Source organism: Sesamum indicum, linkage group LG9 (assembly GCF_000512975.1).
Source record: "Sesamum indicum cultivar Zhongzhi No. 13 linkage group LG9, S_indicum_v1.0, whole genome shotgun sequence".
NCBI classification, from domain to species: Eukaryota; Viridiplantae; Streptophyta; class Magnoliopsida; order Lamiales; family Pedaliaceae; genus Sesamum; species Sesamum indicum.
This window is the reverse complement of record NC_026153.1, coordinates 9,084,866-9,110,608: the sequence shown is the minus strand read 5'-3', so window position 1 is coordinate 9,110,608 and position 25,743 is coordinate 9,084,866. Positions and strand designations below refer to the sequence as shown.

General features: G+C 34.3%; 1 protein-coding gene across 1 annotated transcript; it reads right to left on the bottom strand.

The window, feature by feature from the left end:
- LOC105171180 (protein UPSTREAM OF FLC) lies at positions 21,389-25,291 on the bottom strand. Its single transcript, XM_011092208.2, has 5 exons — positions 24,881-25,291; positions 24,684-24,753; positions 23,892-24,004; positions 22,983-23,802; positions 21,389-21,612 (listed from the first exon to the last, which is right to left on the bottom strand). Exons 1-5 carry the CDS (start codon positions 25,101-25,103, stop codon positions 21,498-21,500), a joined length of 1,341 nt encoding a protein of 446 aa, XP_011090510.1. The 5' UTR covers positions 25,104-25,291; the 3' UTR covers positions 21,389-21,497.

Here is a 25,743-nt window from a genome sequence, read left to right as displayed (position 1 = left end):
AAAATGGACAAATATAAATCAACAATAGCTTGCAGTAACTATTACCCGTTGTTTCTGCACGTGTTGTAAAAATATTAGCTATGGCTAAAACCATGATAAATATTTTGACTATAGCTAAAAATCATGGCGAATATTGATTAGTTGTGGTAAAAATTTAAATTTTTTCTTTGGTTTTGTTCAATAGTAATCAATGTCCAATAATTCGGTAAACACAAAATAGTCCGGCCATAGTAAACAATTAGGTGTAAAAGTGTATCAATATTCACATAAAGATCAAATCATAATGTACACCATTGATTGGGTATATATACACCAAACAAAAAAGAGAAAATGACTATCCCTAACAAACTGCCAATGTGGATAACAATCTAACAAACTACTCACAAACAAAAAACTGTAAATGTAACAAGAAGAAAGCGACAAAACAAATAGGTTGCTGGTTGGAGGTCTCGTTGGTGAGATCGCTGGTTAGGGGTAGGTCGTTGTGTGCAACCTGAGGTTGCTACAATTAATAGTATTAATCTACCACGATTTTTAAGCTGTGGTCAATTTATAGTGTAACAAAAACTCAATTTTTTTTTTTTTAGTGTATGATTTGAAAAAAAACTCAACTTTTTTTTTAGTATTAATCTACCATGATTTGAAATTAGTGTATTAATCTACCACGATTTAAAATTTTTTCTTCACATATTATAAATGTTACGGTAAATTCTTCTTATATATTAATTATTTCTTCATTTCTTTATCTCTACTTAGATGGTTTTTTGTTCCATTTCATATTCCTTGCCTTACTTTCTTGACACCAAAACGCATTACATTAGCTTTGTTTAGGAAAAAATATTCTTTTATTTCATTACGTATGTCTAATATTAATTTTTTGTAGTGTTTGCGAGCGCTTTAAAATAATATTTTTCAAGTTTTGGCAACTAAAAAGTAATTTTGAAGTGTTTGTGATGCCGACTTTTACTTCTCAAATGGCTAAGAAAATTACCTTTAGGCCAAAAGCAAGAAGCATCTTGGGGGTGCTTCTAGCTGCTTTGATTTTTTTATAAATAAATCAAACTTTATTTTTACTATTATATCCTTATTATAATAATCTTAATTCAACTTTAATGTTTTTAATTTAATTTTAAAATTTTAGATTTGAAGTTGATATTAGAGTTTTTAAATAATTTGAATAATTTAATAATAATTAAATTTACACTTTTACATATTTAGTTTGTTAAAATAGTTATTTTTTATTTGCTATATCATCTAGTTGTATTAGTTCGTTCACATATTATTCTTTAATTATTAATAAAATATATTTTTTTGCAATCATGCAAGTTTAATTATTGTGTATGAATTAACAATTATATTATTTAGTGGGATCATTATTAAATTAAATATATACCTTTTAGTATTTTAAATACATATATATGAAATATACTAATCGAAATATTTATTATTTTTTTCAGAAAAATAATTGGCAACCAACAAGTGAAATAATAAGCAAAAAAAGTATCTTAATCAATTAAGTTTATTTTAGAAGTAATTTTTCTCAAACCACTATCCATTTAACTTTTATCTACTTTTCACATTTTTTACAATTAATACCCACTTTTGATTCTGCTAGAACTTTGAACTTTCCTACAAAATTAATTCTCTAAAAGTAGAAGGATTTGCAAACACTCCCTTTGTCCTATAAGTATGTCCGTATTTTATTAACTCAAGTAACTTACAAAATTGATAGTTATAATTTGATTTAGAATTTTCTACTTTTTGTCTCCAGCTAAACTTTTCAATTTAGCAGGAACTTGCCAACGTGTAAGTTAGTTGGTCTATTTTATGGTCAATTAACCACGTGTCATCCCACATAGATGCATATGTGGCTTGTCAGGCTGACTGTGCGAGTTAAGTGGGGGAAAAGAGAGGCATGACTAGTTGACTTGGGAGAAAACACTTGGACCACAAAAAAATAAAAGCATTCTCCCCCAAATCGGACGAGCCCTGTGTTCTCCAACCAAATCAAACCCATGCATCATCTTGCCCAAAGTAATGGAGAGGAGGGATCAACCATGATTGTTATGTGTCACCTGTCGCACTTTCTAATAGAAACGCGACTTTTGCAGGCGACCGTGTGATCGACACATTCAATATGAATCGCCGGTCAAGGGTTCAATTAAAAAAAGGGGAAGAATTGGAAATTTTAGCTGATGATGATGTCGTTTTGGGAGAAAAAGGGAAAATTCAATTTAGGGCTGCAATTGGTACTGAGGGACATGTGGAATGCAAAGAGGGGTGTGCAGCTGGCTAGCTAAAGTTGTTGCATGAAGACTGTTTTGTCAAGGGAAATTTGCAGAGCAAGGCAGTAGGAAAAGAGGAAGAAGACAACTATAATTTCTACTTAGTTGTACTTTTTTAATTTTTTGCCATTTTTGTCGAATTCACTGCAGATCATTGTAAAAGGAAGTAGTGGCAAAAAACATCCTTATCATGAATGAATAGAATTACAAATTTCCCTCATCTCTCTCTCTCTCTCTCTGTTTTCTCCTTCCCTCCTCCTTCTTGTTCTTATTACTATGAAATTGAGTGTTGGATGTTACAATTGGCCTCAGAGCCAGTTGATCCTTAAACCTGTGAGAGAAATGGCTGATGGGACTCGTCTGAAGGAATTACAAGAATTCCAAAAAAAAAATTGAAATAATACTAATAGATGGAAAAGCAAAAAGGCAGGCAAGTGAAGAGCTAGTGCACAAAAGGTACACCAGATTAATGAAGCGCAAGAGAACTTGCAAGCTGCTGTAATGAATATGGAACATTCCATGGGATTAATTCAACAACAACTCAAAAGTATAGCTGAACAGCTGCAACATCACAACAGGAACAAATCCATTTTAGGCGAAGGAATTACTGCAACAATGGAGAGAGGCTCTTCATCTAGAGTCACTACTCTTCACTCCCCGGTTAAGGAATACCCTATTCAACCTGAACCATCAGGCTACAATGCAATCCATAGGATGGAGTTCCCTTTTTCTAATGGGGAAGAAGCAAGGATTTGGGTGAGAAGGTTCAATAGATACTTCCAGATGATGCCCAATCCTCGAATATCAAAAGGTACCATTAGCCTCTATCCATATGCAAGATAGAGTTGAGTTATGGTATCAGGGACAAGTGGAAAAAAGGTAGTGCCCTTTTAGATTGAGCTGACAGTGTCTATACTTGAGAGATTTGAGGATCTAGACTATGAAAGGGTAGTATCTGAGTTTAATATGCTGCGCCATGAAACCACTGTCAATGCCTACTTGGAGAAGTTCGAAGAGTTGGAAGCCCACATGTTCTTAAATGAGGACTTTGTTATGATGAAGTTTATTGGTGGGTTGAAGGATGAAATCAAGGGTTATGTAGCTACGATGAAACCAACCACTTTGAAACTATTGTTCTTGCCAGAAAGCAAGAAACTATAATGGATGCCATACTTAAAAAGTCAAACCAACAACAGAAAAGTAATACCAACAAGAACATTTACAAACCTCCAAGTAAGAACCAGCCATACAAACCTTCTTTCAGACCCTCCTTCAAAAACAGAGAAGACTATCCCCATACAGGAGGTTCCTTACTGAAGCAGAGATAAAGACTAGGAAAGAAAAGAATCGTTGTTACAAGTGTGATGAACCTTACACTCCAGGACATAAGTGTAAGGTCAGGCATATATGTACATGTTGATCGATGAAGAAGAGGCTAAGAATTGTGAAGAAGGTGAGGAACAACATGAAACGAAACTGAAGAAGAGGATATCACTGTTTCCTTTAGTGCAACGTGTGGAGGTATCATCAGTAAAACACTGAGGATTAATGAGAAATTCAATGGCAAGGACATCCGCATCCTTATTGATAGTTGCAGCACCCACTGCCCTGTGGATGAAAAAGTGGTTTAGGTCCTTGGTTGAAAACTAGAGCAAACAACCCTAATGATAGTGAGAATTGCTAATTGTGGAAAGGTGCTGAGTAAATTCCATTGTCCCACCTTCTGTTGGGAAATGCAAGGGTACCACTTTTCATATCCTGTAAGAGTCTTAAAACTAGGAGGATATGATTTTGTATTGGGGTATGATTGGCTTAGTGCCAACAATCCAGTAGAGGAACCTGGGGATTGAAGGGCCGACTACATACTATAGAGGATGAGATACAACTGAACAGTAAGGATCCCAAACTACTAGAATTACTCAACCATTATGAGGATGTGTTTCAAGAACCCAACTCACTACCTCCTGGAAGAACAATTGAACACATCATAGAGTTGTTTTCTGAAGCTATTCCAAAGAAACAACACCCCTATAGATATGCCTATGAACATAAGACAAAGATTGAAAACATATGTTGAAGAGTGGAATCATACAGACTAGCGAAAGTTCCTTTGCCTCGCCTGTGATGCTGGTTAAAAATAAGGATGGTGGATGGAGACTATGCCTAGATTACAGGTATCTTAACAAGCCCTATTGAACATAATTTTCCCATTCCTGTTATTGATAAATTGCATGGCGCAAAGTACTTTTCAAAGATAGATTTTGAGATCTGGTTATTTTCATATAAGAATGCAAAAACCAATTTCATTACACACAGTGGACATTATGAATTTTTTGTGATGCCTTTTGGGTTGTGTAATGCACCATCAATGTTTTGGGCATTAATGAATCAAGTTTTTTCCCCCTACCTCAGAAAGTTTGTGCTAGTATTCTTTGAAGACATTCTAGTGTAGTGAGGAGTGGGGGACACATTTAATTCACTTGAGGAAGGTGTTGGAATTGCTAAGCATTAGCCACATGCTAAGAGGAGCAAGTGCTCCTTTGCTCAGTTACAGATAGACTACTTTGGACACATCATATTTGTGAATGGTGTGGCAACTGATTCCAAAAAAATTGAATGCATGGTGAACTAGCCCACTCCTACTATTGTAAAAGCTCTGAGGGGTTTCTTGGGACTCGCTGGATACTACAGAAAGTTCATAAGGGGTTGTGGAACCATCAAAGAACCATTAACCTCTGTACCCAAGAAAGATGCCTTTGGATGGAATCTTGGAGCTGAAATGGCATTTAACTAGTTGAAGGAGATAGTGACTAAAGCACTTGTACTGGCCTTCCCTGATTTCTCTCACCTCTTTGTGGTTGAGACAGGCACTTGTGGAAAACGAATAGGGGTTGTGTTGATGTAAAAGGGGAGACCCATAGCTTATTTGAGTAAAGCTCTGGCACAAAAAAACCTTGGCCTATCCACCTATAAGAAAGAATTCTTGGCATTACCAATGGCTGTAACCAAGTGAAAACACTACTTGCAGAGCAACCATTTTATTATAAGGACAAATTAAAAGAGCCTAAAGCATATTTTGATTAGAGAGTAGACTCCATGCTGCAGCAAAAGTGGGTAACAAAATTGTTGGGTCTCAATTACAAAGTGCAGTATGAAAAGGAAAATGAAAAACGTGTTGCTGATGCTCTTTCAAGGATGGAACATGAGAAGGAGGATTTCCAAAGAGCAACTAGCTCATATCACATTTTCATCCTCGAGTTCTTGACCTGTCAAGTATTAAACATACAAAGTGGAAGAACTATTAGAGAAAGTCAAACAGATTAAAAATGTAATATTACACAATGAGGTTCTACCGTTCTAATACCTTGTAAAAAATTTACAAGTACCAGTTAGCACCATTAAATGTCAATAATTGTTGAATCAACTCCCATCTTAGTCAATTCTATAACAAAATAGAAAGTAGTTAGACAAGTAAAATATATAAGTAGAATACATTGAATTGAACAATAATCAAAATACAAGAAAAAAAATAAATAAGTACCTTTCTCAACCACTTCAAGTTCACTCAAATCCTCCTCAATGCTAATTGGTTTGGAGTCTTTTCGTATCTGATCTTGAGTACAAATAAGCGCTTGCACTATTTTAGAAGACAAAGAGCTCCTAAAAGTGTCAAGAACATGACCACCGGTACTAAATGTGGATTCCGAGGCAACAGTGGAGACTGGAACTGCTAATACATCCCAAGCCATTTTGGAAAAAATAGGAAACCTTTGGGCGTTTACTCTCCACCAATTTAGTTTGTCAAATTTGTCTCTATGCATTTCAACATCCTCACTAAAATATTTCTCTAATTCTTATTTCACACGATCCCCTTTTCCACTTGATTTGTACATACTGAACTCTTGTTTTATGGTGAATGTACGAGTCGCTTCATAATCAGTGTATTGCATAGATGTCCCTACTGAAGAGGAAGATGATGAAGAAACACGACTAAATGATGATCCCAGGCTTTCTGGCGTTCCTTGAAGAGTATGACCGTATTTCAACTTATAATCATTAAACAACTCGTAAAGTCCATCTCTCACTTGTTCTTTCATCACATTTCTTTTTTCGGTACCACCATACAATTTATCAAAGTTAAATTCAATGAACTCCAATTTATGACGTGGATCAAGGATCACGACATAATATAAAATCATATTCATCTTCTCAATTGATCCCCAATATTTGTCATACTTTTCTTTCATCTTTCTTGTCATCTCATTTAATTCAACATCATTACTACTTAACCAATATCTGAGAAGCAAGTCATGAAAAACCTGAATAGATATGACATACAAGGCACTAGAAATGCGCAAAGTGAGACTGTAAAAATGCATTAAAATTTCACCAATACCTTTGCCCTCTCCCAATCATAATCAGTCGGTATCCCATCAAATGGTTGTCCTGAAAGATCATTTTTATAGGCAAGATCTACATCTTCATAAGCATCAAATGTGATCTTAAGGCTTATAACCATCTCCAACATCAAGTAGGTGCAGTTCCATCTAATAGGTACATCAAGAGATAACAATTTTATCATTTTCGATTTTTCAAATTCAACACACTCTTGAAATTTCGTGTACCTAGCTGGAGAATTCCTAATATACCTGATGGTTTCTAATACGAGAGACAGTTTCATGCTCACCCTTTAAATCATCCTGCACAACAAGGTTAATTATATGTGACATACACCTCATGTGCACATATCTCCCACCTAAGATGTTTTGCCCTCAATTTTCAAACTTCTTTTTCAAGTAAATGGTAGCCCCATCATTGGAAGACGCATTATCAATAGTGATAGATAAAACCCTGTCAACACCCCAATCAAGCAAGCATTTTTCTACATCTTTACCTACTTCTTCACTTTTATGCCCGATAATTGGACAAAAGTTCAAAATTCTTTTGTGCAAGTTCCAATCATCATCAATAAAGTGAGCAGTGAGACACATATAATTGACTTTTTGAATAGATGTCTAAGTGTCTGTGGTGATGCAAACCCGTTGAGCATGATCTTTAATAAACGACTCCAATCTTGCTCTTTAATGCACATATATATTGAAAATATCTTTCGTTATTGTTCTTCTTGATGGAATAGAAAACATCGGGCATGCAATACACAAGAAATACCTAAATCCAGGATGTTCGACTAACTTAAATGCAAGTTCATCCACAACCAGCATGTGACACAAAGCTTCTCTAGTTTTGTCTTGCTCAAATCTCTAATTAACAAGAGGGGCATTTCTATCACCAATGTGAGTTGGTTGGAAAGATAATCTATTTTGATTTCTGGTGATTTCTTGGGGTTTCTTCTTGTAAGATTCATAATGATTTTTCAAAGGTCTAGTTCCATGTGTTTTTGGATCGGCTTTGATCTCTCTACTACAATATTTGCACCTAGCCTTTTGGACATTATCTTTTTTCACAATGAAATTTAATGAAATGATCCCACCAAGGTGATCTAGAAGTCACTACCTTCTTTTTTCTTTTTTTAGAATTACCTAAAAGATCTTCCTCCTCATCCTCTCCCTCCAACTACTTATCAATATTATCATCTATATAATGCTCAACATTCTCAAGATGATCACCGCTAACCTAATTTTTCAATCCATCCATATTTACAGTTTGGCATTCGGTGACGAGTTAGACTGAGATTGAGAGTGACTAATTCCATCCATTGAGAAACCAATGTTTCCAATCTGTAAAGTATAAGAACAAAAAGAACAAAAATAGTAAAGCTCCATCCAATAATGAAAATTATGATAAGCCATTTTATTGAACAGTGCAGTTGAGAATAATGCATGATTTCTCATCTAAACATATCATTCACAAGGAACTTAATCGAAAAAGGTTATCTATCCAAAGGAGCATACTAATTCACACCATCTATCACCATTCATAACAGTGGAAAAATGTCATCATTCTTGTCCTCGTCCAAGTCAAAATGCTTTAAACAATGCTCCATTTCCTCAAATTGTGGATTTATTGAACACTCTTCCCAAACCCTTATGAAATGAAGTCACCACCCATAAGTGTAAGGTCCGGCATATGTACATGCTGATCGATGAAGAAGAGGCTAAGAACTGTGAAGAAGGTGAGGAACAACATGAAACGAAAACTGAAGAAGAGGATATACTGTTTCCTTCACTGCAATGTGTGGAGGTATCATCAGTAATACACTGAGGATTAATGGGAAAGTTAATGGCAAGGACATCCACATCCTTATTGATAGTGGCAGCACCCATTGCTTTGTGGATGAAAAAGTGGTGCAGATTCTTGGTTGAAAACTGGAGCAAACAACTCTAATAATAGTGAGAATTGCTAATGGGGGAAAAGGTTCCGAGTAAATTCCATTGTCCACCTTCTGTTGGGAAATGCAAAGGTACCATTTTTCACATCCTGTAAGAGTCCTAAAACTAGGAGGATATGATTTTGTATTGGGGTGTGATTGGCTTAGTGCAAACAATCCAGTGGAATTAGACTTCCACAAGTTGCAGATAACTGTTAACCATTCCGGGGAGAAGGTAGTGCTGAAAGCTCTCACTGACTGAGGGTATTTAAGGACACTCCTGAGTTATTCTTTAAGTAAGCTATTAGGTAGAGGAACCTAGGATTGAAGGGCCAACTACATACTATAGAGGATGAGATAGAATTGAACAATAAGGATCCCAAACTATTAGAGTTACTCAACCATTATGAGGATGTGTTTCAAGAGCCCAACTCACTACCTCCTGAAAGAACAATTGAACACATCATAGAGTTGTTGCCTGAAGCTATTCCGAAGAAACAACACCCTTACAGATATGCCAATGAACATAAGACAAAGATTGAAAACATAGTCAAGGAAATGTTGAAGATTGGAATCATACAGACTAGGCAAAGTTCCTTCGCTTCGCCTGTGTTGCTGGTTAAAAATAAGGATGGTGGATGGAGGCTATGCGTAGATTACAGGTATCTTAACAAGCTCACTATTGAACACAATTTTCCCATTCCTGTTATTGATAAATTACTTGATGAATTGCATGCCGCAAAGTACTTTTCAAAGATAGATTTGAGATCTGGTTATTTCTAGATAAGAATGAAGAAAGACGATATTCTGAAAATCAATTTCATTACCCACAGTGGACATTATGAATTTTTGGTGATGCCTTTTGGGTTGTGTACTGCACCATCAATGTTTCAGGCATTCAGTAATCAAGTTTTTGAACCATACCTCAGAAAGTTTGTATTAGTATTCTTTGACGGCATTATAGTGTATAGTGAGGAGTGGGGAACACATTTAATTCACTTGAGGAAAGTGTTGAAATTGCTAAGAAAGCATTAGCTACATGCTAAGAGGAGCAAGTGCTCCTTTGCTCAGTTACAGATAGACTACTTTGGACACATCATATTTGTGAATGGTGTGGCAACTGATCCCAAAAAAATTTGCATGCATGGTGAACTGGCCCACTACTACTAGTGTAAAGGCTCTGAGGGGTTTCTTGGGACTCACTGGATACTACAAAAATTTCATAAGGGGACCATCAGCAAACCATTAACCTCTTTACTCAGGAAAGATGTCTTTGGGTGGAATCCCTGAGTTGAAATGGCATTTAACCAGCTGAAGGAGATGATGACTAAAACACCTGTACTGGCCTTACCTGATTTTTCTCATCCCTTTGTAGTTGAGAAAGAAGCTTGTGGAAAAGGGATAGGGGTTGTGTTGATGTAAAATGGGAGACCCATAGCTTATTTGAGTAAAGCTCTAACACAAAAAAACCATAGTCTATCCACCTATTAGAAAGAATTCTTGGCATTACTAATGGTTGTAATCAAGTGAAAACACTACTTGCAGGGCAACCATTTCATTACAAGGAAAGATTAAAAGAGCCTAAAGCATATTCTTGATCAGAGAGTAGACTCCATGCTGCAACAAAAGTGGGTAACAAAATTATTCGGTCTCAATTATGAAGTGCAGTACAAAAAGGGAAATGAAAAGGCTGATGCTCTTTCAAGGATGGAACATGAGAAGGGGGATCTCCAAACTAATGCAATAACCACTGAGGTACCATTGTGGGTACAAAAATGATAGGATAGTTATGAAGGCAATACATTATTCTAGACAGTCATTCGAGCAAAGGTGATGGATGTCTCTCCCTGTCTATTTTCTCCTTCTCACCTCCTTCCTATTCTTATTGCTATGAAGTTGAGTATTGAATATTATATGACCCAACCCTAAATGATGATCCCCCACCAAAATACTGTAGGTTTTTTATTTTTTTTTCATGCTTATTTGTTGTTGTATTTTACGAGAATATGGTAAGCAATTGCCATTGTATTTTGCGAGAATACACTAGGTTGTTCATGCTAATGCGAGATTATTGTATTTTTTTAATACTTATGTGTGATGCGAGAATACGGTAGTTTGTTGCTGTTTTATTTGTTGTTTGTTGTTGAGTTAAATTGTGTTATGGGATGCAATTTTTTGTGTTATACTTTGTGGTTGGGATGGAGTGCTAGTGGTCCACGAGATGAGGACAAACACTGTTTTGGGGGGTTAATACTCTTTGACCTGTCTTTGTTGGTAGTGGTCTCCTTGCTTTTTCTTGCAGATGTTGCTCTGTTTATTTTTATATATATATTTTGTTTAATGCTATGGGACAAATCGGTGTTTTTTTATACTGTTTAATATTGTTCTTCCTTTTGTGCTTGTTGTTTTCTAATGTTTTTTTTTTTACCGTCCAAGTTATATTAATTTTTCTCTATTTTTGTTTGTTTTGTTTTGTTTTTGTTATTTTTTTGGCATTACACAGATAAAAAAAAGTAGTCTAATAACAATGTGTGTTCACTATGAGGGGGAGGGTCTACATATAAGTTGGACCACGAGGAGTACAAATATGTAGGACTAGAAGGCGTTGGTGAATTGAGTAATTCATGCTTATGACTTGAAGAATGAATGTACATTTCAAATTAGAGATTATGTCCCTAATCACACTTGTAACATCATCTTTCATGTCAAGAATATGAAATCAGCATGGCTCTCAATGAAATACATGCATAAATTCAAAACTAATGGAAAGAGAGGGATGAAGGGATTCAGAATAAATGCAGTGGAAGATATAAGATGCAACATAACAAGAAATTAGGCTGCACGAGCTAAAAGCTTGTGTTGCTTATGATGCTTGAGGGTAATGCTGGTGAGCAGTATGCCTTGTTGTGGGACTATGCTGATGGGATAAAAAGAAGCAACCATGGGTCTACTGTGATACTATGGAGTGAGTAGGAAGGGGGTGAAACATGTTTGCAGGTTTTATATTTGTCTTCAAGCATTAAAATTGAATCATCTGAATGGTTGTAGACTTGTCATTTGTGTCGATGGGTGTCATTTGAAGGGAGTATTTGGGGGATTTTTGTTATCTGTTGTTCCTATTGACCCCAACAGTAATTTCTTTTCCATTTCTTCTGTGGTGGTGATGAAAGAAAATAAGGACACATGTGATTGGTTCTTGACTTTGCTTAAAATGAATTTGTGTATACAAGAATGTGGTCCTATGACTTTTATGTCAGATAAATAAAAAGGGTTGGTGGGTGCATTACAAGAACTTTTCCCTAACTTTGTGCATAAATTTTGTGTTAGACACCTGCATTCAAACTTATAAAGTTATAAGTTTTGGGGTTTGACATTCACGAATGTTTTGTAGAAGGCTGCAAAAGAGCCACAACTGTGAATGAATTTACATGAAGAATGCAAGAAATAAAAGAATTAGATGAAGTTACTTTTGCATGGTTTAATGATAAGAATCCCAAAGAGTGGAGTAGGTTATACTTTTCTTGTTATACAAGGTTTGATATTTTACTCAACAATACTTGTGAAATTTTTAATAGCAATATTCTTGAAGTAAGAGAAAAACTTATTCGATGAATACTTGAGTGGATAATGAAGTATTTGATGCAAAGGCTCCAACGAAGTAGAGACAGGGTAAAGAAGAGATGAAAAAAAATTATATCCTAAGATCCAAGAAATAATTGATAGAAATATTGAAAAATTTGGACACTACATTCCTATCAAATCAGATGATAAACATTATCAGATATCATGCTTTTATGGACTCAATATAGTGTGGATCGGAGAATGCAACTTGTGGGTGTAGAAAGTGTAACTTGAGTGGTGTTCCTTGTAAACATGTTGCTAGTGTTATTTTCTGTCAAGGACAGAAAACCTCGACACACCAATTCTATAGGGTAGAGACATACTTGAACGTGTATGAACATGTAATCCTGCCAATCAATGGAAGAAAAAAATGGAAAAAGTCAAATTTTGTCCCACAATTCCACCAGATCCTCTAAAGAAAGTTGAAAGGCCTCGAAAAACAACAAAGATAGAACCTGATGAGCCTGTCTAGAAGAAGAAAAAAGAAGATCTACTCCAATATTAAAAGAAGGGTCCAATAAAATAATAAGGCAACAAACCACTGTAAAATTTGCCAAGTGTGGTGTCCAAAGACACAATACTAGGACCTGTAAAGAGCCTATTACTGATGTTGCAAGGCAGGTGATTTTCTTAAGGCTCGACTAATGTCATATCAGTTGTTAATAGTTGTTATGTCAGGTTATGGGAAGAAATGAACCTATTGCAAAAGTTCCAAATGAACCTGTTACAGATGAGGCAAGCCAAGTGAATGAAGCTGAAAGTATCCTACAGAAACTTAAGGTATAATTAGAAGAAAAGGAAAAGAGCCTGTGCATGAGGAGTCGATGTGGTCATACATAGAAGAACAAGGAGTGGAAATGATCTTGGTTTTTTATTCTTATATGTTTTGGTTCAGGTAATTAATTTAAGCTCGTGCAGGGATATATGGCACCAACCTCTGCTTTCAAGTTACCTCCAAAAGCTACAACAACAACAACACCAATGTTTGAGCAATTCAAGAACAAGCAAGTTCAGGATCAACGCGTCCATGGCGAAGGTAGGAAAAATATTCGTCATATAGTCCAATCTAAATTGTGAAGAGGGTGGTTGATGGAAAAAATGTAATAGCAAAGGCGTTTTTCTTGTTTTTGATGAACCAATGCTGTTTTGGAAGAGGGTGATTGTATTTTGGTTGGTTGATGGAAAAAACTTGAAGAAAATCATGTATCGATGAATACTATGTTTGAAGGTTTTGAGCATTTTGGTTGGATTTTGATGGTTGGTTAATGGAAAACCTATATATATTTTTACAGCACTGGAAAAAATGCATTTTGGCTTAACACAGTGCATTTTTTTGTACTTTTGCTTTGTTCTTGTTCTTTTAGCAGCAATTGTTTCTTTTTTCTTTACTTTTTTGTGTATTTTATGAAATTTTGGTTGTATTTTTGGTTTGTTCGTGTTTTTGTGTTGTCTGAAAAACAGAGTCTTCAAACAGCTACAAAAACAGGGGCTTGATGGCTCAAATAATACAGGCTTCTTTTTTTGGCTTCTAAAAAATAGATGCCAGCATTAAAATTGTTCTTTAAAAAAAAAAAAACAAATCAGGAGCAATTAAACAAACCATACTACAATTAATAAAATATTCTTCAATTAATAATAAAATTACACACAACATACATACAAATTGTTCTTCAACAAAAAATAAAAATAAAGGCCACAATTAAACAAACCATACCTTAAGAAAATATAAAAAAAATACGAGTGCAATAATCTTCCAATACATATACTTTTTTCTGAAATGAATAATTTCTTCCTCAATCGTCTTCATTTTTCTAATTTCTTCTTCAAATCGAGAGCATCTTGCAAGCAGCCCAAGAATTACAGTATTTGCCTGAGCACACAAACAAAAAAACAACACCCTTCTCTCTATAATACTAAAAAATCTGATTAGAGGAAAAAAATTGAACATATTACCTTGTAATATTGACAAGAATAGAACCTCCTTCCTGGATTTTGGTTACTTCAAGAAGTTCTAACCATTGCTCTCTTTCCATAGTAGCAAAAAGGTGATCCCTCCATGGAAAAAGACATGTTGGAGCCGAGATAGAAGGAAGGAAATGGTTTGTGCAAGCTTGAAGAAAAGAAAACATACTTTGTTGGTTAGGAAAAGTGACATTTCTTCCCTCCAAGTATGGTCAATTTGTCTTCCACCTCATGTTTTTAGCTACATTGAATTATAAATTAAGAAAAACTCATCTAGGTGTCTAGCCAAGTCACTTTCTGGCCAATCATAAATCGCAGCCATCGGAGGACTAGAACTAATCAATTTTGTAAGTTATTGGAGTTAATAAAATATGAGTATACTTATAGAACTACATGTAACATTCAAAGATTTAATACATAATTGTGGGACTAACTGGTAAGTATAAAGAAACTTATATTGAGTAATAAATAAATTATAGGTTGAAATTTGAATATATTAAAATTTTAAGGGACTTGATTGAAACTTTTTAAAGTATTTTTAGCGGTGAATAATGTAAATTTAAAAGCTAAGGGACTAATTTATAATTTTATCAAAAGCTATTAAAAAAATAATAAATAATATAAAAGTATATACGAAAAAAGTGGGGATGAGAATGCTCTCGGTTGGGCACGTGTGGCTGGGGTCCTCCTTTTCTTCTTCGTGAATCGTGTGCTCCGTCAGTATAGGTAGGAAATAATATTTTAAATTATTAATTAATTTATATAATTAAATTATTTAATTAGTCATTTATTAAATATAATTTATATTATCTGATATAGTGTTTAACTGAAAATTTTAAGGGTTTGGTTATTTAAATTAGTGATTAATTAAATATCATATTTGACTTAAAAATATAATAGTTGGTTAATTAAATTATTTAATTTGTTAAAGTTAATCATTACTATACTTAATGTACTCAATTTCTAAGGGCTTATTGACCACATACTTTATTATATGTATTGGTATCTAATTAAATTCTATAGTAGCAAGGAATTAATAAAAAATTCATAAAAATATTCAAAAATTATATTTAAGATATATTAAAAAATTATATTTGAGAAGTATTATGTTTATTAAAATAGAAAATGAGATTTTTGTAATAATTTAATTCAAGAAAATAATGGAATTCAAGAACGTAATGGAGAACGATAATTATAAAGTATGAGGGATTGATAAGATGAACTCTTATGAGTTAATTGATAAATTTAGATAATACCTGAGAAGTTTAGAATATTTAATTATTTAAAAGAAATTAAATGAAGATTTGAGTTTTGTCATACTAAAATATTAAAAAACTATTGGAAACTATACAGATAATATTTAATATTTTATTTAAAAATTACTATATATATTTTTGATATATTGATTATATACGTTATAACTTAGTATAGGATTTGGGGAAAAAGTAGAGGATTAAACAATTCCCTATCTGCTAAATACGTTGGCGTAAAATCGGGGTAAGTAAATAATTCGTATTATCTATATGTGTTTCATTTTCTTGTGATACTAGTTTTATGTAAATTCATGATTCATGCTGGAACTAATTTATATGGAGTTGCATGTGGTGGATGATTTAATTTGAATGATTATGTTGTTAAATGAAATATGAAAATGTATTAAAATATTCTATTTGGTTAATAATGTGTTGTTAGTGTTTGCAAATGAACACATATTGAGACGTGCTTTACGTCACTAGTTGCTTACAAGAATGGTGATATGTGGAAACGAGAGAATGATTAAAACTAAATATAACTATGATATGAGTAGCCCTTGATATTGTTCAATAGCTTGTGTGGCAAAATGAAATGAAAAGATATATTACACGATATGAAAAAAGATATAATGCGATGTGAAAAAAACTACGATGATATGAAAAGAATTTTGATGCGAAATGAGGTTGATGAACCTGTGTTGCATGTCAAGGGAATTTATTTAAATATTATGTAATAAATTATGAGGTTCAGTTGGTAGAGGTGTTACTATAGCACGTTCTGGTAAGTAGACTAGGAAAAGAGGAGTTTAATTAATTTGTCTTGTTATGAGTTGGTTGTGTTATGTAAGAAAGTTAATTATGTTGGAATTAAATTGATTATATTCTACAGATGTTGCTTATTTTCTCTTGTCTGGACTATATTCGATGTAAATGTATAGATGGCGCCGGTTATTTACTTATTGAGTTGGAGACTCATTTCTCTACTCATATTTTTCAGGAGTACATCTTGAGGTGTCTACCCTCCAAGAGCTAGGTCTAAACCTTGCATTCGAGTCAGATCGAACCAGTATGTAATTTTCTTCTCATTCGTCTGTAAGAATACAAATCACATTTTGAAAATGCATAAGTGGAAATAAAAATGTGGATGGTGTGGGAACCAATTCTAACACTTTTACTTTGTGGTATGTGATATGGGCATATATATATATATATATATATATTATCTTATAGATGAAAAGTTGATTATGTTTGTTGTAACGTTGAAATGACGTGTAAATATATTCAACTGGAACTGAATTATAAGTATATTTATGTAGGAAAAAGTATTATTTTAATCCGTTAAGTATGTCTAATTTTAATTTTAGTTCGATAACTATGTCTATTTTTGTTTAGGTCTAGTAACTTACAAAATTGCTTACTTTTAGTCATCTGGCAGATTTTCGGACAATTTTACCCCTATGCAACTTTTGAAATGCAGTTTTAGTCCATATGCACTCATAGGGGTAAAATTGTCTGAAAATCTGCCAAAGAACTAAAAGTAAGCAATTTCATAAGTTATTGGACCTAAACAAAAATGGACATAGTTATCAAATTAAAATTAAAATTAGGCATACTTAGCGGACTAAAATAATACTTTTCCCTATTTATGTATGTATAAACAAAGTTTACTTTATATATAATATTTAAAAAAAAATACAGTCGTAATGCCATTAGATGGTGCTATACTAAACTAATATTAGGAATACTTGGGGGACAAAAAAATAATTTTCCCCTGTGGTTTTTTGCGGTACATCAAAGCAAAACTGCTTTGGGAATATCTAAAACCAATTAAAGTGATTGACATTGCATTCACAAAATAATATGTGAAAATATAGAAACAAAAACTGTTTGTTAGAAAAATGATGTTTTATTTCCTGAAAAATTATTTTGCAGTGGTCATTCTGGAGTCATTTATTTTTTTATTATAAAAAAAATTATATTAATATAATTTTTTTAAATATATTAATAATAATATAACGAGTCACAATTTATAGACGTAATTTCGAGAAAGGGCCATGTGTAACGGAGGATATCTGAATAAGAATTTTATGTCCGATGTTTACCACCTAAAATTTGATCTGATATAAACGAAAGTTAAGGAGAAGTTGATTAGTCCATATTGTAAAATTTGAGAGTTTATATACCAATTGTAAAAATATAAGTAAACGATCTCAAGATACACAGTAGGTCGGGTCAAACCAAAAAAAAAAAATTGCCCACCCACCCAAGTCGCTATTCCTAATTGCGACTTGGGCGTGTTTTAAAAAAAAAAATTAATGGAATCACGATTTAAAATCGCGACTCGTTATTTATTATTAATATATTTAAAAAAATTATATTAATATAAAAAAAATTTTGATAATAAAAAAATAAATGACTCAGCCATTCTGTGCGTAAGTGTGCGTTATGCCCAGAAAAAGTAAAAAATTATATTAATATAAAAAAAAATTATAATAAAAAAATAAATGACTCGGTCATTCTGTGCGTCAGTATGCGTTATGCCCAAAAAAAGTAAGTTTGATGGGTGAAATATACTATTTTTATTTTTTAGTTTTAGGGTGTAATATGCCAAAAGGGCTAATTTTAAGTTCTTTTATTTTAACATCCAAAAGACAAAAATATTCTTGCTATTTTGTTTGTATTTCACATTTTTACTTAACGTTAAAAATATTTATTTATGTGATTTAAAATTCTAAGAGTTTTAATGGTCTTATTTTAATCAGTATTACTGATACCCGAGGCATTTATTTCTTTCAAGCCCAAAGACGAAATCCAACCCAAATCGTGCTGTAGAGTTGGGCTACATTACTAAACACCGACATGCGCAAGCCCTACTGGCCCACCTACTGTCAGCAGGCCGAAGGACCAGCAACCGGACTAGCTCAACATTCGTCGCCTTGTTGAAGGGGCACCACCCTGTTCAAGCTCAATATCAGAAAGCTTAGGACTCATCCACCTCAGCTGACCCGTCAACCTTGTTTCACTCATCAAATGCCGCCTAACTCTAAAAGTACACCAACAGGGATTCACATGTCAATTGGATTTGGCTGGATGAAGATCACAAGTAACTAATTCCTTGATTCTAGGCTATTCTTTTGTTGATCTGACATGAACTCGTTATACTGATGTGGGGTTTAGATGACATGGCAAACAACGGGATATGCATTATTCCCATAGCATAGAAATTTCAAAGATTTTGGGAATATCTCAACCTCCTCTAATCAATCCTTAAGTTTTTCAAAACATGCTACTATAAACATGTGATAATTTCAGGATCTAGAGAAAATTTTTCGATCCTTGCGATGCTACTCGAATCTGATATGCACAATATAAGAGGATTATTACACCAAAGATCATCTTATAAGTTCCGACATTTTATTTATCAAAACCCGTCAAAGCTTATGTCTAAAGTAAGATTCAACCCATTAAGTTTTTAAAACGTCTTATAAACTTAGAAGGTGTTTCATGTTTGAAACTTACGAAAAATATTGGAGTTTAAAATAAGCTTTTGAAGTGTTTGAATATAATAAGAATATACAACAAATAAGTTGTTAATAATTTTGTAATTACTAGCTAGATTCACGTGCGTTGTATGTGCAGAACTAACATTTGCTTTATTTTCTTAAAAAAATAGTTATAAAAAGTATAAAATATTTTACAAACTTTGAATTCTTTTGTAAAATATAATATAATATTAATTATTTATTGAAGTACTAATATAATAATTATTATGGTTTATAAATAATTGAAATTTATTAAGTTTATTCTTTTTATCAAATGTCCTATAAAGTTTCATGGCAAAATTTTTGAGTTTTTTGTTGATTCTATTATCTTTCTGTATATCTCTTGACTTTTGTTTGTTTTCGTATTATTAAACCAATTATTTTCCCACCATTATTGAGATATATAATTCTAGTTTTGATTTTTTACAAAAAAATTTAAGAAAAATATTTTTTTTAATGTGTAGGTTGTAATAAATTATATATGGATCTTGCTATATGATAAGGGAAGTTATATAATTACCAAAATACCCCTATATTTTTCAGCACCTTTTCATGACTGCACGCGTGGGGCCCAATGTGTAGGTACAACAGCGGCGGCAGCAGGCTTTTATAGAGGATGATGTGGCTCGCTTTCATTGGGGCCACGTGTCGCATACATAGAGGGTACCGTACAATTATAAATAGCCTCATTTATGATTATTCAAATACGTTTTCACCACTTCATTTTACCGCCATATTTGTGATCTCACTCGATCTCATCACCATATTTTCGACCCCACTTTTCTAACTTAAGCATCGGAGAGCCATCGCCGAGGGCTACTCGGCTAGTCTCACGTTGCTTTGTTCTCAGGATCCACTACAGGTAGTTCGAAAGAGGTATTTAGCAACCTAAGAATAGCGATCCGACCCAGCGATCCAACCCGGAGATCCTGATTTCGCGCGATCTATATCACTATAAAACCTATTATCTTTTTTCTGGGCCAATTACTTGTCGTTTAGCAGCAAAATTCATGTTACAGTCTATATATTTGAAGATAATTTAATGACACATTAAACTAAAGTTCAAAAAGTTAATATTATCTTAATTCAATATATTCAAGTAATTGACATTAAATAAATAAAAATAATTTTTGTTCCGGTCTTTTACTCAATTTAATTCATTTATTTAGCTAGAATTCTTTTATAATCAAATCAAACTATTATTTAAATATGATGAGGGTAATTTACAAAAGATCAAAATACCCCTATTTTTTTATAGGAATTTGCAATAATGGATAGGATCCGCGCATGAAGGCGCGGGTCGGATCACTCGACCCAACCCGCCTGACCCAGACCAATAGATCCGCCCGCTTTGATAGTCGTTGGATCACCTGACACCAGAACGCTCAAATGATGCCACGTGGCACCTTACCATGTGGTACCGTAAACTACAAATACCAGCATTTATAAATATTTACGGAAGTGTATTTATCATTTTTTTTTATCTTGCTCACTCTCCACTGATCGCTTTCGACCCCACTTTCTAATTTAAGTATCGGATGGCCTTAGTTAGGGGCTACCCAGCAAACCTAATGTGTGTTCTGTTCTCAAAATCCACTAGTTGGAAACTCAAAGAGGGAATCAGCCAACCGATCTCAGGGTACCAGATTTAGTGACCTGCATCAAAATATGAACAAATAATTAACAATTTATTTATCATTATCATGACTGTTTTAAAATCCAAACTCTTGAAGAAAAAATCTTAACATTAAAAAATACAAATCTAATTTTAAACATCTTTAAGATGATTATTAACTAAATAAATTTATCCGATCTTTGCAAATTGTAAATACGCACCCTGATATTATAGTTGTGATTACAATTTTACTAAATACTTAGGAACAAAATTTTACAAACCGACCCCTAATATAAGTAAATTAGCATTCTGCCAAGGAATGTACTTATAATTTTGCAAGTGGTCGAAATTGCGTAGTCAAATCAATTTCGAAGGTCATCGACGTAAATGACAGAATATATTTGTATGATCAGAGCTAATTCCAAAGATTTTCGATGTAAGTGGATGAAAATATTTACATAATTAGATTTAATTTCAAAAGTTGTCGATGTAAGTGGCATAAAATATCTGTGTAATCAGATCTAATTTCAAAGATCATCGATGTAATAGACAAAATAATATTTACGTAATCAAATTAAATTTTAAAAGTTGGCGATGTAATTTACCCCGGGGTATAATTACTACTCCCATTATAAACACTCAGTACCAGCTACAACAAGAAGAGCAATTTAATGATTTCCGCACACTGTCAAAGAGCAGCAGAGACAAAGAGACAACAGGAATTTTATCTCCTCCACAGATCAAACTGCACAGCTTTTATCAACATTTCACTGGTCACACAGTTGGGAAAATCACATTCATTGCCATAAATCCCACATTAACTGTTCATAAGTAGGTACAATAAAAGTTGCAAGCAGACGACAGCTAATGCAATGAAGCCTTTTCATGTTGTCATTTCTTGGACATTTTTGAAGATGTCTTCTTCCTCGGAATGCATTTCCCTTTCACCCCTCTCTCTTTTTCCACTTCCTCCTCAGCTGCTTCTGCTACCCCATTCATGGCGCTCCTGATCAAGGATAAAACTAGTGTATGATCATATTAAATTTAAAAAATTACCTTAGCATGTCCCGAGGATCGATATCCTTAATTATAGTAAAATTATCTCATGTCGGCGGTGCCGACGATTGTTCTGACATAAGATATATAATAATATTCAGCAACCCACAAAACATCATGATTTCGGCATTTTTTTCATTCTATCACGTCTTTTTTGTACAAAAAACTAACATAAAACATCTTAATCGTAATATATTTTCATTGTATGACGTCTTTTTGTATAATAAAAAATATTATAAGATATCTTCATTCAAACGCACTTTCACTATGTCACGTCTTTTTGTGAAAAAACGTATTACATAACTTATTAATTCAACCGTACTTTCATTTCTTACACAAAGGCAATATAATAACAAAACTCACATAGAAATACTAGAAATCGAATACTGAGAATGACAACAAAACCAATTAGGGTAGATTTTGTAGTAAAATCATAAGAAAATTTTAACTCAAATTTATTTGACTGGACCTAAATCGATTATACGGTAAGTAAATACACTTGTCGTGTAATTGGTGTATAATTTAGGGAGAATGATTAATAACATAGAAAGTGCATTCACTTACTCTGTAATTAATATAGTTCGATCAAAATCATAATGGACGACTATTCATCAACTACTTTATGAGGCAGTTCACAAGATTACAAATGCATCCTTTGACGAAAAAAAGTGTAAAAAGTTCGTAATTACTGGACGTAATGATAATATTGGATTCAGCTCCACAATCCAACGTATGATGAGACTAAGAACCAAAGTTGACCTAATACATAGAAAACTACTGTGTCATATGATTGTGGTTGGAAGCTCCAAGTCTTGTGAACCTAAAGCCTAGAAAGGAGAGAAAATCAAAACTCAATTTTGTTGTGCACATACCAAATGGGCCCCACTAAAAAATGCAAATTTGCTTCTTGCCAAAAGCTAAAGAACAAGCCCATTTCTTGATGTTTTATCATCTCTGTTATGATCTTTTTGGTTTTTCCTTTGTCTTTTTTCCACAGCAGAACAACACCTGACAAACTATTTGAGTTGACTTCAGTTCAACTTAATCATTTGACATCATCTTCATGTCCCTCTCATTTTTTTTCTTGTTAGTCTTATGATTCTTGTCCTTTTTTTTTTATGGGAAACAGCTGCTCCTTTGGTCTAAATTAGGTGTTAGTACCTTTTTTTTTTTTTATGAAGTATAATATATTTATCGTGTGATTAAATTCTTATATAGAACTCTGATCAAGTGACTTACCATGATGTACAAGAATAAGAAACTAAACATGTCCAAATCCAGGAGGAATTTGTAAGAAAGGATTGCATGATGAGTACTCACCTTTCTTCATTATGGGAAGATGATCTCTTCAGTCCAGCCTCAACCTGACTTCTTTCTGTGGCTACGCCCTCCACGATACTCCCACTGAAATACTCCTTTTCCTCTGCCTGCAAGTTGCCGAACCGCGGATTCTCAGACATGCAGCCTATTATCATCTCATCGGCCTCCTCCACCGCCACCTTTGCTGCCGCCTTGCAAACAACCCGTTTATGGATGTCGCCGCTGCCACCACCGTTGCTCTTCCTAGCCGCCACGCACGGCGGCAAAGCCTGCTTCACAACTGGTGGGGCCACAGTTTTCCTGAACGACACCGAGCCACCACATGCAATCAGGCTGAGGAGCATAGAGTTTCTGCTCAGCAATGTCTCACTCCCCACTGGATCACCGTCTTCAAATCGCTTAGACGTGTTATTATTATTGTTGCTATTTTGAATTGCACTGTTGTTCACCTTGTCGGAGACGGCAGACGACGTGGTGGAACCGGACGAGAATGAGTTGGTGTCAGGGGAAAGCTGAGCAGCAGGGACATTCTTTCTTGCATCCTCTTGTTGTTGCTTAAACTCTTCGATTTCATCAGTGGAGACACCCCGCGAGCACCGAGAGTGTGGGGTCGTGCTGCTTGTGCAGCTCCTTTTCTCTTCATATTCTTCCTCTTCCTCATCTTCTTCCGCATTTCCTCCATCATCGTCACCACGACGATCATACCTCGTATTGGCCATGACATCGGGCTCCGTCCGTTGTTTCGATCCTAACGACTTGCGTTTGGGCTGGAAGTCTGAGTCTTGGCCAGCATATCCAACTTGAAGATGGTGCAGTTTCTCTAAAGTCCATAGTTTCAAGAATGAAACCTCAGTACAGTGCAATTTTGGTCTATTCAAGACATTCTAGGAAGACAAAACAAGAAATTACCTGTGCAGCCCTCAATGAGTTCAGATCCTTTGAGTACATATTCAGCTCCTTCTGATGGATAAATCACATCATTTTCTACCAAATCATTCCACACATACCCATTCTTGTAGCTCCTAACACCATCACCCACCAATTAATACATGTAAGCATGTATCCTTCATGCTATTTGTGACTTCATAACCACACAACTCTGACTCTAGCACAGTCACTACCATTCATGTATATGAATAATTCCGAGATTCCAAAACTAACCAAGAACAACAACACTCTTTTGGTGACCGAGGAATTCCCATCTCCCCACATATGAAATACAATATATTTACATTTCCATATTAAAAAACATAGCCACACAGCTTACTCTTTGTTGAAGAAAATTTTTGGTGATTCACAACAGTCGGAATCTTGCCAACTAACAATTACGACCATCCATGTATGAAATTGAGTCCTTATGATTTAAGGACTTGGGAACTCACCAAGAACAATCCTTTCCGTGAAATGAGAAATTCCCTTTAACGAAAAGGAATATATTTATATATTTTCCATACTAAAAAGTAGCCAAACAACCCCATCAAAATCTTTGTCTGAAAAATTCTTGGTGATTCTTGAAACTTTGAGTCTGCGTTTAACACAATGACTACCCTCCATGTATGCAATCTATGCGCAAGTCCGAACAACCAAGAGCTCCAAAATCACCAAAAAAATCCAAATATGAAAACTATTTAATTCAAATTTCCACACTAGAAAGCGAATTAAACCACATGAAAACATCGCGCCCACACACAGACATAGTACCTTTTGCAAGACCAGGAGTAAAGTGAGGGCATGCCTTTGCCCCTGAGCACTGTAAGCCGGTCCATAACATCTGCAGCAAGAAACAACCACGAGTAGCTTTCAATATTATATCTCATGTTACTACAAAATCGGCTACCAACGTCTGTCTGATACGCGCATTTACCAACAAAAAAAAAAACCAATAACATGTAATATACCTTTGAGACGAAGTTGTTGATGAGCAAGATGAGTGACTTCCATGTAATGAGGGTGCTGGAGATGTCCGTTTCTTGAGAGGTAATAGACAACCTGAACTTTCTTGAAGGTGGGCTGCCGCATAATTCTTGTTTGGACACACACTCCTCTGCCCCTCTTCTCATGATCAGGACTGCTCATTTCTCTACAAACCCTCCTCCTCTCTCGGACAACCTCCATCTCCATCTCTCTGATTAATGATTATCCTTCAACTTTGAAATTATTAATCTTGAAGAGGTTTACACACACAACACACAGTGGCGTAAAGTGTACTCTTTTTTCATCTCAGTCCCACTCCCTCACACGGGCAAACAGAAGAGATATGGATGGAGACAAGGCAAAGAAAGAGAGAATGCCTCGATCACTGCATCTACAGAAAATTCTTTCTCCTTCTAGGGAGAGATACGGTAGGAATATATATGTGTGAGGTCAAGCTCTCTTTTCTTGGGAAAAAAATTGTAGCACGAGAAAAAAAAATTTAAGTTTGAATTGATATGGATTTGGAAATAGGGATTTGAAATCTTAGATAATAAATTGGGTAAATTTATATGAGTACTCAGTTCAAATATATGAACATCTTTTTGTTTTTTTATAAAATTATAGTTACATATTTTGAGGGGTGGTATCTAATGTTTTTGAAAGATATTTTTGTAAATTTTTTCATCTGAATATAGGATCGCCCGAAAAAATATAATTTTTCGATACGATTGATTACTATAGGAAAAATAAAAAAGAAATTATATCTGATAAAAATCATCCACAGTTTTGTAACGGCTATTAGACGTTGTTTCTGCAAATGTAACTAAAGCACTAGTCATGGCTAAAA

Bases quoted from the DNA above. Each gene is read 5' to 3' on its own strand.
- LOC105171180 (XM_011092208.2), bottom strand. From the start codon at position 25,103: ATGGAGATGGAGGTTGTCCGAGAGAGGAGGAGGGTTTGTAGAGAAATG. The intron at 24,005-24,683 runs GTACTATGTCTG...TGATGGTGTTAG, and splicing joins TACTCCTGGTCTTGCAAAAG to GAGCTACAAGAATGGGTATG. The intron at 23,803-23,891 runs GTAATTTCTTGT...TATGGACTTTAG, and splicing joins ACTCATTGAGGGCTGCACAG to AGAAACTGCACCATCTTCAA.